This window comes from Xenopus laevis, chromosome 3L (genome assembly GCF_017654675.1).
Source record: "Xenopus laevis strain J_2021 chromosome 3L, Xenopus_laevis_v10.1, whole genome shotgun sequence".
NCBI lineage: Eukaryota > Metazoa > Chordata > Amphibia > Anura > Pipidae > Xenopus > Xenopus laevis.
The window spans coordinates 7826158-7841557 of NC_054375.1; the positions used below are offsets into that span (position 1 = coordinate 7826158).

The 15400-nt window shown below is 44.0% G+C and overlaps 2 protein-coding genes across 2 annotated transcripts in view; both read right to left on the reverse strand.

The window, feature by feature from the left end:
* Positions 1-3647: 3647 nt before the first annotated feature.
* On the reverse strand, positions 3648-4803 carry LOC121401134 (transmembrane protein 121B-like; the record flags this gene model as incomplete). Its single annotated transcript, XM_041585483.1, has 1 exon — positions 3648-4803. A coding segment is annotated over one exon (738 nt), but the record flags the coding sequence as incomplete, so codon positions are not given.
* Positions 4804-13169: 8366 nt separating this feature from the next.
* The window catches only part of LOC121400950 (haloacid dehalogenase-like hydrolase domain-containing 5), a 44639-nt gene continuing 42408 nt past the window's right edge, over positions 13170-15400 (reverse strand). Inside the window, exon 8 of the mRNA XM_041585295.1 lies at positions 13170-14051. Within this exon, the coding sequence (XP_041441229.1) occupies positions 13724-14051 (328 nt within the window). The 3' untranslated portion in view covers positions 13170-13723. The remainder of the gene's footprint in view (positions 14052-15400) is intronic.

A 15400-nucleotide genomic window follows, 5' to 3' on the forward strand; every position in this document is an offset into this window, starting at 1 on the left:
CAGTCACACTCCCTTCCCAGAGACTATTATCCACTGTTACTATAGGCACCATCTCTCCCTACTATATCTGCTATCCCACAGTCACACTCCCTTCCCAGAGACTATTATCCACTGTTACTATAGGCACCATCTCTCCCTACTATACCTGCTATCCCACAGTCACACTCCCTTCCCAGAGACTATTATCCCACTGTTACTATAGACACCATCTCTCCCTACTATACCTGCTATCCCACAGTCACACTCCCTTCCCAGAGACTATTATCCACTGTTACTATAGACACCATCTCTCCCTACTATACCTGCTATCCCACAGTCACACTACCTTCCCAGAGACTATTATCCACTGTTACTATAGGCACCATCTCTCCCTACTATACCTGCTATCCCACAGTCACACTCCCTTCCCAGAGACTATTGTCCACTGTTACTTAGGGCACCATCTCTCCCTACTATACCTGCTATCCCACAGTCACACACCCCTTCCCAGAGACTATTATCCACTGTTACTATAGACACCATCTCTCCCTACTATACCTGCTATCCCACAGTCACACTCCCTTCCCAGAGACTATTATCCACTGTTACTATAGACACCATCTCTCCTTACTATACTTACTATCCCACAGTCACACTCCCTTCCCAGAGACTATTATCCACTGTTACTATAGACACCATCTCTCCCTACTATACCTGCTATCCCACAGTCACACTACCTTCCCAGAGACTATTATCCACTGTTACTATAGGCACCATCTCTCCCTACTATACCTGCTATCCCACAGTCACACTCCCTTCCCAGAGACTATTATCCACTGTTACTATAGGCACCATCTCTCCCTACTATACCTGCTATCCCACAGTCACTCTCCCTTCCCAGAGACTATTATCCACTGTTACTATAGACACCATCTCTCCCTACTATACCTGCTATCCCACAGTCACACTCCCTTTCCAAAGACTACAATTCTATGTAAATGCAGAGTACATGTAACCTACACAAAAATCACTCATCCAGCATCTTGCTCATAATTAGAGCAAAGTTACAATGCCAGCACCCACATAGATGCAGTCACTTGATAAATTGTTGCATCTGCTGAACGCAGATTTTTTTCCCTGCCACCCACATACATTTCTTACTCACCCATTTAAATACAATTATATTTGTGCCTTACTTGTCAGTATAGAGTCTATTCCCTGCCCCCATCTGGCCCAGATACAAGATGAGGAGGAAACCAAAACTGTCAGTTGTTATTTGTTCAAATGGTTGTGTGCCTGTATATGTAGGATTTTATTCTAGAGATGTATAGAAATGTGCCCCCAGAACATCCCTTCTCTGTATATTTGTATTTATACATATGAGAGGAGGTGCCATATTGATTCCCTTAGACAGTACAGTATGAGGGTATAGCTTATTGTGTGCCCAGAACATTCCTTCTCTGTATATTTGTATTTATACATATGGGAGGAGGAGGTGCCATATTGATTCCCTTAGACAGTACAGTATGAGGGTATAGCTTATTGTGTGCCCAGAACATTCCTTCTGTGTATATTTGTATTTATACATATGGGAGGAGGTGCCATATTGATTCCCTTAGACAGTACAGTATGAGGGTATAGCTTATTGTGTGCCCAGAACATTCCTTCTCTGTATATTTGTATTTATACATATGGGAGGAGGGAGGTGCCATATTGATTCCCTTAGACAGTACAGTATGAGAGTATAGCTTATTGTGTGCCCAGAACATTCCTTCTCTGTATATTTGTATTTATACATATGGGAGGAGGGAGGTGCCATATTGATTCCCTTAGACAGTACAGTATGGGAGTATAGCTTATTGTGTGCCCAGAACATTCCTTCTCTGTATATTTGTATTTATACATATGGGAGGAGGGAGGTGCCATATTGATTCCGTTAGACAGTACAGTATGAGGGTATAGCTTATTTTCCCACCTTAATTCATTTGTATCCTTTTTGAATGCTGGGCATTCTCCACCAATGGATAAGCAAAGCCGAGATACATGGGAATTTGCGAATACTTGGAAATTGGATTTCCTATTGATTGCCTCTGGGTTGCTGAAAGCTGGGAATATTTATGTTAGCACATAGCTTTGCACAGCAACCTTCTGAGTGGGATTCCAGCTTTTAGAGAATTGCAGTTTCCAGCAACTGACCTAAAGCTATGACACCCAGACAGAGGGATGCTGGGTAATCCCATAATTCTTCATCATTGCCTTAAACTACATACCAGGGCTGGGTAGATCTTTATGGAAGGTGACAGCAATTTCTCACTAAATAAATTTTCAGCCGATGGTAGGCAGTCGGTAAAATGACCAACAGGTGGTGCTGTTGTTTCAAATTCATTATCCATATCAAAACTGTTTGCAGCATGCGTCTAAATACTATGTGTGCAGCATGCGTCTAAATAAAGCGCAGTTGAGCCATGCATGAATGTAAAGATCAGATTATAAAGGTTATGAGGTGGCAACTCCCACACAAACTAAATAACTTCAGTGCCCTTTTGGGTGGGTGCACTAGTACCATTTTAAGGGAATTTGGCAGTTCAGAACATTATTGTCTTGGTGTAGCATTGTTTCTTTTTTAGATGGTGTTACTTGACCTTTTTTGAACCAAACCCAGATTAAATCTAAGGATTTACCCTCAGGACCCAAGAGTTGGTACAGAATAAACCCAATTACTATTGTCTAGTCGAGAAAGGAATGCAGCTGTATCAAAGAGGATCATGGGGGCCCACCATAAGCCACACATAGCATGGAGACCTCAAAGTGCCTGGTGCATAAAGGGTTAAATAGTTATTGATTATTGTTAGCTCTTTCACTCCCATGACTAAATATGTGGAACCTATCATGTGCAATTGATCCAACCTTGTGACACGAGGCCACCAGTATTGCACCTGTATCTAGAATCTCCGCCATAAAGGAAGGTGGGACTGCTGCTAGAGACAAATACTTTAGTACCAGACAATACACTTCCTCACGCAAGCACAAACAGCGACATTGATGTCATAGTTCACATTGGCAATTGCTTTTTATGATGATGACCGGATCCCTGTAAGAATGATTCTATACTATACAGAATTATTTAAAGGGCTAGTCACCACACTTTCAATAGTATTTTTAAAAAATATCAAAATAGATTTTAGGAAGTCAGAACCAACACCATTTGGAAGCTGAACTCCATTTCTTAAAACAACCTGTTTCCAGCTTGGGGAAACTCTTTGAACTTGACCATTTTCTACCCATGGTCCATTTCAGGTCTTTTTGGATAACTTCCCTGTAAATATCGGCACATACACACTGAAGTCCTGCTGAGCTTTGTGCCTCTAAGGCAGTAGTTTCCAAACTCTGGGGTTGTCCCCCACGGTGAGGGCTGGAAATAGTGGTGAGGGGGAAAGTATGAACATTTAGGGTACGAACTGTAGAATATTGCCATTTGCTTTCCAATTTACACAAAAAATCCCACCTGGAAGGTAAGTTAGGGTGAGATTAATGGTGAATATGTATTTGGTGCCCAAGATATTTTTGGAAATATGGCTGCATGACTGATACAGTGATATTTTTCTATATCTGTACCCATTTCACTGGCTAAATGAGACTTTAACCAATGGTTCAACCTTCCAGGAGGACCCTGACTGAACATCGGTCCTTTAAGAGGGGCCCTAAAAAAAAGTTGGTCCTTCAAGGAAGACCTTGACTGAATGTTAAACTTGAGCAAAAGTTGGATCTTCAAGTGGAGTCCTGACTAAAAGTTGGACCATCTAAGGGTGACCCTGACAAAAGGCCGAACCTTTAATGGGGGCCGTAACCAAAGTTTGGACCTGCTGGAATTTCAAGAGGGACCCTGAGTGAACCTTGGACTTTCAAGGAATACCCTGATCAATGGCTGGAACTACAAGGGGCCTGACCAAAGGTTTGACCTTCAAGGGTGGGGCTTGAAATTAAAAGGTTTAGCAACCACTAATATAGGGTGAGTTTCAGGTTGAAATCTGGTTGTGACCCATGTTGGAATACCATGGTCTTCTACAGATGGAGCTGTGATGATCCTCAGGTCTGTGAGGCAACAGCCAGTGTGTTGACATAGGCATGAGGTCCCATATCATTTTCGGACACACAATGACTGAACTGTCCAGGAGGCCGGTCAGAATGCTCAGGACCTGGGGATCTTATAAGACAGCACAGCTCCAGCACTTCTAGCCAATGGCAGCCCAAGAAGAAGATGTTTTTTAGCATGAAAACTGAGATAGGTTGACCAGCTGGACCCAACATGAAAAAGCACCGTAGGGCAAGAAGAGGAGCGTCAACAAGAGTACCAAAAAGAAAACGCAAGAAAAGACGACAGCAGCCTGGTGGGGCTACAGCGTCCAGCTCAAATAGCCAAAGCACTGGAGAGACTAAAGCCACAAAATACACCACAAGTAGGGGATAACGCATAAAAGGGGAGTAGGGCAGCTTTTCTTCCAACATGAGCTCCAACAGGGCATAGCTGTCGAGTAGGTCCAGACAGGAAGCCACAAAGTATCCAGTTGCTCTTTGGTGCAGCCAGCCTCGAGGATCAGCACTGAGGGAACGGACTAGTGTCCATAGTAATGGTACAGAGAGAGAAACTGTGAGTCTAAACCCAGTGCACCCAAGGGGAACTCCAGCTTCAATCTGGTCTAGTATGGGAGTGCAAGTATCAGAGCCACTTTTGGAGTAAATGCAATTGAGTAAATTAGCCAAGCCAGGTGGCTGTAAGCAAATTGACCCTTCCTGTGTGGTTTCACTTGCCCATATCCAGAGGGTTTAAGTGAACCCTGTCTAGCTCTTTGGCCTGTTTTTGGAGTAAAATATACCCCATCCAGCTACCACTACTAGGTCAGTGGCTATCCAAGAGCACCAGTATAGGTCTGTACCAGCAATCAGGTAGAGGTCAAGTAAAGCCCCTTGTGCCAGCAGTAGAATTACAGAGAGCATCTTATAGCAGCCACGTAGGGCACAACTTCGCCCCCCTTGTGGCACCCTCCCTGGGCTCCCATGAGGGAATTCCCCAGCCGTCATCCCCAGAGTTGAGGTGGACGAAGAGGCCAAGGAGGGGGTTACAGGAAGGGGGGAGAGTGGGGGAAGCAGCGTGCCGGATGAAAGATCCAAGGGTAGGAAGGAAAGACTATGGGGCATGCATTAAGGGATTTGGCAGATTGTGGAAATACAATTGGGCACTGAATTTAGAGGGATAAATAGTGGGAACTGCTACAAAAGTGCTGGAGGTCATAAGGCGCCAACTTGGGTAAATTAAATAAGTACAGGAGGGGGTAATAAATAAGGGCACAAACACCTATGATGAATCCACTAACCTGGGTAATGGGTAGCAGGACCAGGGGACCTATATGGAGGACATTTGTATGTCTCTCTGGAATGTGAATGTTAGCTATGGATGGTTGCTGGTAGAGTAGTGGGAATTTTGACTGTAAACTGGGGGTCCAGTCAGACTCGGCATGACCCGCAGAGATGGCTTCTGGTTATACCACAGGGTCTGATGGATCCTATAGAGTTAGGTGAGACACACATTCCAGTCCATTTAGAGTAAGTGTGGCTCCCAAACTGCGGCTGGAGGTCCATTAGAGATGGTTGCTTGTAGATAGAGTAGGGGTAGGTTTAACTCAAAGGCATGCTGGAGGCGCAGTCAGGCTAGGTGTGACTCACTTGGATGGCTTCTGGTGGTACCACAAAAAAATTGTTCCTAAAGGGGTTGTTCACCTTTGAGTTCAGTTTTAGTATGATGTATGGTGGAGATGCAGTCAGGCTAGATGTGACTCACATGGGTGGATTTTGGTGGTCCCACTAACATCAGTTTGCCAAGTGAGGGATACTGGAGGTTCTGCCAGGGCTAGATGTGACTCATTTGGATGTTGAAGCTCCAGTTAGGAGTGAAATTGAGACCGGAGGTCTGAGTAGGTGCAGAAGGGACTTCCAGGGTTGGAAGCTGATGTCCAGCCAAGGAAGGTGTGACCCCCCCCCCAAGGAAAGGATGCTGGTGGTCCTGCAGCTTTAGATGTTCCTCAGAGGAAGAGATGCTGGAGGCACTGGATTAGGTACATATGACACTTAGGTATGGATCCATCCAGGGGAGATTTCAATGGCAGCAATGAATTTATGCAGGTAGGTCTGACTGTGGTAGGTATGACTCCAGTATGGATGTTCTACTTGCACTGGAGGGGTCGGTGTATGACTCCTGCCTGACAGCTCCCCAGAATCGGCTGCTGTGGGTGTGACTCCCTGGTATATCTGCACTGGAAGCGACTAAGAGCATGCGAGATGGAGGCACTGACACCGGCTGGGGTCCCCTGGGGTGGCTGCTTGGGAATCCCAGTGCCGGTCGTTCTCCAATGCCGATAAGTAGCAGAGCCGGCGAGCAAGCATCTCTCAGCATCTACAGAGCCATCAGCACCGCCTCCTGCCTGGGGAATGGGAGGTTTGGGTGGGCGGAGTGGGATGAGGATGGAGCGAGCCATGAGGGGAAGCAGGAGACATAGGTGTTCATGGGAAGGGGAGCCTAAGGCAAGAACCATTGCCCCTGGTCCCCATATTGGTGTCTAATGACCTCAGTAATTACTGATTCCTTCCTCATAACGTATCAGCTCACGATCTGGCAGCAGTTGGTCACATGATGCTGTGTGTGTGTGTGAGGGACTGAGTGAGGAAATGGCTCTGCTGCTTCTCTGTGGGTAATGGCTAACTCTGCTTGTGTCACTGTGAGGAGACTCAGGGTGCATGTGAGACTGAGGGTGCTTGTGACTGCTGGTGAATGGGAGACTAAGGGAGAGTGAGCTTGTGTATGTGAGAGAGAGACTGAGGATGAGTGTGCTTGTGTATGTGCGAGAGAGACTGAGGGTGAGTGTGCTTGTGTATGTGTGAGAGAGGGTGAGTGTTCTTGTGTATGTTAGAGAGCGGGTGAGTGTGCTTGTGTATGTGCGAGAGAGAGGGTGAGTGTGCTTGTGTATGTTAGAGAGAGGGTGAGTGTGCTTGTGTATGTTAGAGAGAGGGTGAGTGTGCTTGTGTATGTTAGAGAGAGGGTGAGTGTGCTTGTGTATGTGCGAGAGAGAGGGTGAGTGTGCTTGTGTATGTGCGAGAGAGAGGGTGAGTGTGCTTGTGTATGTGCGAGAGAGAGGGTGAGTGTGCTTGTGTATGTGCGAGAGAGGGTGAGTGTGCTTGTGTATGTGCGAGAGAGAGGGTGAGTGTGCTTGTGTATGTGCGAGAGAGAGGGTGAGTGTGCTTGTGTATGTGCGAGAGAGAGGGTGAGTGTGCCTTTTGTATGTGCGAGAGAGAGAGTGAGTGTGCTTGTGTATGTGCGAGAGAGAGGGTGAGTGTGCTTGTGTATGTGCGAGAGAGGGTGAGTGTGCTTGTGTATGTTAGAGAGAGGGTGAGTGTGCTTGTGTATGTTAGAGAGAGGGTGAGTGTGCTTGTGTATGTTAGAGAGAGGGTGAGTGTGCTTGTGTAGGTGCGAGAGAGAGGGTGAGTGTGCTTGTGTAGGTGCGAGAGAGAGGGTGAGTGTGCTTGTGTAGGTGCGAGAGAGAGGGTGAGTGTGCTTGTGTAGGTGCGAGAGAGAGGGTGAGTGTGCTTGTGTAGGTGCGAGAGAGAGGGTGAGTGTGCTTGTGTAGGTGCGAGAGAGAGGGTGAGTGTGCTTGTGTAGGTGCGAGAGAGAGGGTGAGTGTGCTTGTGTAGGTGCGAGAGAGAGGGTGAGTGTGCTTGTGTAGGTGCGAGAGAGAGGGTGAGTGTGCTTGTGTAGGTGGGAGAGAGGGTGAGTGTGCTTGTGTAGGTGCGAGAGAGAGGGTGAGTGTGCTTGTGTAGGTGCGAGAGAGAGGGTGAGTGTGCTTGTGTAGGTGTGAGTGAGAGACTGCTTGCATGTTTGTGTGCGTGTGCATTATTGTTTAGCATGGGGGTGGGGGGTGTGACAAAGGAACCCACCAAATGCTAATCTGAGCCCTTCTGTATTTCGTCAGTATTTATTTTAAAGAAAGCGCATGTTTCCTGGAATTCACTTCATTCTGAGAGTTGTAGCTCAGCAAAAATCAATAATCCACCCCCTACTGTAAAATATAACAATATTATAATTCACCCAGGAGTTTCATGATCCTATAACGGTCAACAGTCAAGTGATTTTATACAGGTCTTGGAACTATAAGGGGACTTCTGATATCCTCATATTTTACAACTGGGGGTGCATTTCTACACACAGTTTATACATCATGAATAATGTACCCCCTATTAGATAGGGATATTATAAATCACACAGGAGCTTGATGAGTATATACAAGGCCAAAGGCTTTTATACAGGTCATTGAACTCTGAAGTGACTAATGCCTTCATAATGTACAACAGGGGTACAGAGATGACATCACTAAGCACCAATTATAAAGATATCATTTACAGGATATTATTATCCCGTATTATATATATATATATACTTATAAATGGTGCTTAGTGATGTCATTGGTTTTATTCCGAGCTTAGTGATGTCATTTCTGTCCCATGACTCACTGAAACTTGTGTATTCTAATAGATAAAGTACCCCCTTTTGCAAATCCTCTGTAACTTATAATAACCCTACAATATTTTACAATTGGTTTTTATTATTTGAGTTATTTAGCTTTTTATTCAGCAGCTGTCCAGTTTTACAATTTCAGCAGTCTGGTTGCTAGGGCCTAAATGACCATAGCAACCATACATTGATTTGAATAAGAGACTGGAATAGGAGAGGCCTGAATAGAAAGATAAATAGCAGCAATACTAATAAACTTGTAGCCTTACAGAGCATTTGTTTTGGGTTTTTTTTTAGATGGGGTCAGTGACCCCCATTTGAAAGCTGGAAAGGGTCAGAAGAAAAATTAAATAACTATAAAAAATAAACCATGAAGACCAATTAAAAAGTTGCTTATAATTGGCCATTCTATAACATGCTAAAACGTGTCTTAAAGGTGAACCTCCCCTTTAAAGGGGTAGCAAGTTTTTTTCAAGGTAAAGTTAACAATAAAGGAAAAAATCCAGTATCTTTCCCACTGTATTATCCACAACTCTCGCAATTCTTCCAATAACAGGGCGTTGAGTGTGGAGTTTCAGCGCCAGATTCTCCATCCTCCAAAAGTTTAGCATTTGTCTTGTGAGAGCAAAGGAGAGCTACTTAAAGGGATACCGTCATGGGAAAACATTTTTTTTCAAAATGAATCAGTTAATAGTGCTGCTCCTGCAGAATTTTGCGCTGAAATCCATTTCTCAAAAGAGCAACAGATTTTTTTATATTCAATTTTGAAATCTGACATGGGGCTAGACATATTGTCAATTTCCCATCTGCCCCAAGTCATGTGACTTGTGCTCTGATAAACTTCAATCACTCTTTACTGCTGTACTGCAAGTTGGAGTGATATCACCCCCCTCTCTTTTCCCCCCCAGCAGCCAAACAAAAGAACAATGGGAAGGTAACCAGATAACAGCTGCCTAACACAAGATAACAGCTGCCTGGTAGATTTAAGAACAACACTCAATAGTAAAAACCCATGTCCCACTGAGACATATTCAGTTACATTGAGAAGGAAAAACAGCAGCCTGCCAGAAAGCATTTCTCTCCTAAAGTGCAGGCACAAGTCACATGACTTGGGGCAGTTGGGAAATTGACAAAATGTCTAGCCCCATGTCAGATTTCAAAACTGAATATAACAAAATCTGTTTGCTCTTTTGAGAAATGGATTTCAGCGCAAAATTCTGCTGGAGCAGCACTATTAACCGATTCATTTTGAAAAAAAATTTTTTTCCCATGACAGTATCCCTTTAAGGAAGGACACGGGCAGAGCCGAAACATCGAAGAAGGTGCTCTCTGTATGTGCCGATTCTGTAAGTGACTAAGATTATATCATTGCTTTTGACACTCTGTTTCCTACTGTAAATGGAACTTTTTACCTGCACCAGGGGCGTAACTATAGAGGAAGCAGACCCTGCGGCTGCAGGGGGCCCAGGAGGACCTAATTCATATACACTTTCAATAAATATTGGTAAAACAAGTCAACCGCTAAACATTTTGGGTAGGGATGCACCGAATCCAGGATTCAGTTCGGGATTCGGCCTTTTTCAGCAGGATTCGGCTGAATCCTTCTTCCTGGCCGAACCAAATCCTAATTTGCATATGCAAATTAGGGACGGGGAGGGCGTGACTTTTTGTAACAAAACAAGGACGTCTAAGCTCTTGTTCCTTTCCCATCCCTAATTTGCATATGCAAATTAGGATTCGGTTCGGTATTCGGTCGAATCTTTCACAAAGGATTTGGGGCTTTGGCCGAATCCAAAATAGTGGATTCGGTGCATCCCTTATTTTGGGGGCCTGGAAAATAATGCTGTGGGGCCCAGTAATAATTGCTTCTGCAACTTTTCTTCCATTTTCCAGAAATAAATATAAAAGGATCTTGTTCCACTGATTGGAAGGAAACCGTGTTTCCCAGCAGCCCTTAGGCTCACAGTGTAACTATAATGCAAACAGCCCCTCCTCCTAGTTCATTGTGAAGTGATGGATTCTGGAACTTGATGTCCCTCTGCTTTCATTAGTGAGTGGGCAAAGATTATCTGGAAAGTTGAGGGACTTCAAGCCATTACTTCACAACAGAACCAGGGAGGATGACTCTGCCAGCCTAAGGGATGGGGGACTGGTCCCAGCAGCAGTGACAGACAAAACATATTGACTTCCCTCCCTGGAAAATTCTTTGTTGACACCCATGGAGGCTGAGTTACCTGGGAGAATGAGGGTAAGACCTACAGTTTATATGGCATTATAGAATTAAAAGGTGAGAGTCAGAGTTGAGAAGCTCTGAGAAACAAGTAGTACATGGCAAGATGGGGCAGAGACTGGGCATCAGGCAGATGATATCATGGAGCATCATAGTTGTTTCTGTATAGGAGACAGTTTTTTGCTGTAGTGATGGAGCATTGGGACTTTGGATCAGGGTATATTAAGCACTTTAGTTTTTGTCTCCTTCTATTGGGGGTTCAGAAATGTCTCTCTGATAGTGTACCTTCGGTTGGAACTAGTGATGTGAGGGCCGGCGGGTTCGGGCCAGCTGCCCACAAAAAATCTTCGGGTTACTGGCAGTTGTGGGTTGAGCACTCGCTTTTGATCTCCCCGCCTGCAACATCACACTGACTTGCACCTTCCCCCTTTTGTGACATCACTACAGGACTGTGACATCACTACAGGGCGGACGCAGGTCTTTAAATAGAGGGGACAGAGTGGGCCAGGCTTACGTTGGGAGGAAAACTCGACCCGCACATCACTATTGGAACATTGTTAAAGTGGCCATACACGGGCAGATTAAAGCTGCCGATATTGGCCCTTTAGACCGATTCGGCAGCTTATCTGCCCGTGTGGGGGTTTCCTATAGGTCCTCCTGATCGATATCAGGCCAGATATCGATGGGTCAAGTCTGATTTTTTTCCACGATCCAGGACCGTATCAGCTAGTTGATGCGGCCCTTCGACCCGTCGGTGCCCATTCGTAGCATTGTAATCCAAGGGTAGAAAGAAATGTTTCGGATTCACCCAATATCGCCCAGCCATTAGTGGGCATATCGGGTCAAGATCCGCCAAACTAGCAGATTTAACAGTGTATGGCCACCTTTAATTACAGAACATTCTTTGTTCTTCCTTTGATGGACTATGTTGGCTGGGGACCCTTATTTGTTTTTGCTCTACAGGTGGAGTGTGGAAGTTGAGAAGTTCCCCTTTACCAATGACATGTTTGGTGATTGATCTGCCCCTAAAAATTCTTGCTCCACTGCTGCTGTTTGGTTGAGAGGGGCCGGCTGATTCGTAGTAACTTTGCTCCAGTGGCAACGCATGGAAACTGAGGGCCACTCCAAGTTCATTATCTAATTGGTCCCACTATGCTCACAATCACTAGACACAGTAAGTACAGGACCCATTATCCAGAAAGCTCCGAATTACGGAAAGGCCATCTCTCATAGTAATAATAAAACGGTATTATTGATCCCAACTTAGATATAATTATCCTTATTGGAAGCAAAATCAGCCTATTGGGTTTATTTAATATTTACATGATTTCCTAGTAGACTTAAGGTATAAAGATCCAAATTATGGAAAGATCCGTTATCTGGAAAACCCCAGGTCCTGAGCATTCTGGATAACAGGTCCCATACTATACTTATGCAAGTAACTCTGGTGGAAATAAGAAAAGGCTGATGGATTAGTCTATAAACATCTCAGAGACATTCAAGAAAACGGAAACCCACAAAACAAATTAAAGGGGCGGTTCACCTTTATGTTTAGTTTTAGTGTGTTATGTTATAGAATGACATATTCTAAACAACTTTTCAATTAGTCTTCATTATTTATTTTTTATAGTTTTGTTTAATTATTTGCCTTTTTCTTCTGACTTTTCCCAGCTTTCAAATGGGGGTCACTGACCCCATCTAAAAACAAATGCTCTGTAAGGCCACAAATGTATTGTTATTGCTACTTTTTATTTCTCATCTTTATATTCAGGTCTCTTATTCAAACCAATGCATGGTTGCTAGGGTAATTTGGACCCTAGCAACCAGATGGTTGGCACTACCGAATACAAAGCTAAATAACTCGAAAACCACAAATAATAAAAATTGAAAATAAATTGCAAATTGTCTCAGAATATCCCTCTCTACATCATACTAAAAGTTAACGCAAAGGCGAACAACCTTTGCGTTAACTTTTAGTATGATGTAGAGAGGGATATTCTGAGACAATTTGCAATTTATTTAAATTTTTTATTATTTGTGGTTACAAATGAATTGTTTTTGCTACTTTTTATTACTCATCTTTCTATTCAGGCTTCTCCTGTTCATATTCCAGTCTCTTATTCAAATCAATGCATGGTTGCCGGGGGACTTTGCACACTAGCAACCAGATTGCTTAAAATGCTAATTGCAGAGTTGCTGAATAAAAATCGAAATAACTCAAAAACCTTAAATAATAAAAAATGAAAACCAATTGCAATTTGTCTCAGAATATCATTCTCCGCATCCTACTAAAAGTTATCTCAAAGGTGAACAACCCCTTTAAGCCTCCACCTAGGAGTTAAAGTTGCGTATTTACTGTTGTGTTGTATTTTACCCTTCAGTAAAGCAGGATCTGCTCAGTTATGGAGATGACAACGCGTATTTTATTGTTTCACACCAGAACAAAGGCACTTTGGGCTTCTGGTGTAACCCAGTTACAGACGGTGGTTCCCCTGAGACAGGAAGAATAACATGTGTTGTTCAGTTTTTCTTTTGCCAGACAGCCATCTTGTACCTATACTTCACCCTTTTCACTTGCCTTCCAGATGTTAGTGACCTACAACTCCCAGAACCCTCGATCGCTTTCGACTGCCAGGGTGCAGGAAGTTCTAGTTCAAGGACAGTGGACAAGCTGCAAGCTGGACCTCTGTGAACTAAATGCTTGAACATTTAACAATAACCATACTGAATTATATTATTAAACCCATACATTTTCTGTCAAATTGGCCCTTCTTAGGGCCCCAGGGAGAATGTCCCTCTATTCATGCTAAAACCAGTAAAATAGTACTATTCCTCCTGTTCTGTTACCATTGATCTCTTCTTATATCATCCAAACAAATATTGTGGATTTCCCCTCCCCCATTACAATACCGTTCATTCCCTTCTGTTACCTTTCATTCCCTTCAGACCTCCCTGCTTCATTCACTCGCACTCTCTAATCCTTCACTCTCTGAGACCCAACCCTCTTCCCTCAGCACCAAATTCACAGCATGTTCCACGTCTTTCACAATGTGCGATGCCTCCACCAAGGTGGGGTCTAGTCGGAAGTCTCGGTGCCCATGGAAGACGGTCTGGGTCACGCTCTCCCGTGTGTCCGTTGGCACCTCCCCCTGATTGCCGTACACCCCAGTGCACACCAGGATAGACCGGCAGCTGTGGGGCAGCCCATCCTCGGACTTCCCCCGGTTGCTCGTTAGGAAGTGATTGTAGAGATTGGCCCCGTAGATGTCTGCCATTGGATTGTCCCTAAGAGGGGAAAGAAATAGGTAAAGAAAAACACTGAGTTCCACTGAAAATATTTAAAATTATATGATTCTGATTGGCTGCAGATAGCTCTATTGTTTCAAACATTCTAATATCCAACTGGCTGCAGGTAGCTGTGACCCTTCAAACATTCCATTTCTCTGATTGGCTGCAGGTACAGCAACTATGACCCTATAAACATTCTATTTCTCTGATTGGCTGCAGGAGCTGTGACCCATCAAACATTCTATTTCTCTGATTGGCTGCAGGTAGCTGTGACCCATCAACCATTCTATTTCTCTGATTGTCTACAGGTAGCTGTGACCCTTCAAGCATTCTATTTCTCTGATTTGCTGCAGGTAGCTGTGACCTTTCATACATTGTAATTCTCTGATTGGCTGTAGGTAGCTGGCTGGTAAAAATGATGGTTGATCTCAATGTTATTAATAGGGAAAAAGATAAATATATAGGAAGGCCGGTATTTTTTTCTAGAAAAGGTGGCAACGCTACCCTTCAAACATTCTATTTCTCTGATTGTCTACAGGTAGCTGTTACCCTTCAAACATTCCAATTCTCTGATTGGCTGCAGGTAGCTGTGACACTTCCAACATTCTATTTCTCTGATTGGCTGCAGGTAACTGTGACCCTTCAAACATTCTATTTCTCTGATTGGCTGCAGGTACAGTAGCTATGACCCTTCAAACATTCTATTTTTCTGATTGGCTGCAGGTAACTGTGACCCTTCAAACATTCTATTTCTCTGATTGGCTGCAGGTAACTGTGACCCTTCAAACATTCTATTTCTCTGATTGGCTGTAGGTAGCTGTGACCCTTTAAATATTATAATTCTCTGATTGGCTGCAGGTACAGTAGCTGTGACCCTTTAAATATTCTAATTCTCTAATTGGCTGCAGGTAACTGTGACACTTCAAACATTCTAATTCTCTGATTGGCTGCAGATAGCTGTGACCCTTCAAACATTCTATTTCTCTGATTGGCTGTAGGTAGCTGTGACCCTTCAAACATTCTAATTCTCTGATTGGCTGTAGGTAGCTGCGACCCTTCAAACATTCTAATTCTCTGATTGGCTGCAGGTAACTGTGACACTTCAAACATTCTACTTCTCTGATTGGCTGTAGGTAGCTGTGACCCTTCAAACATTCTAATTCTCTGATTGGCTGTAGGTAGCTGCGACCCTTCAAACATTCTAATTCTCTGATTGGCTGCAGGTAACTGTGACACTTCAAACATTCTACTTCTCTGATTGGCTGTAGGTAGCTGTGACCCTTCAAAAATTCTATTTCTCTGATTGGCTGTAGGTAGATGTGACCCTTTAAACATTCTAATTCTCT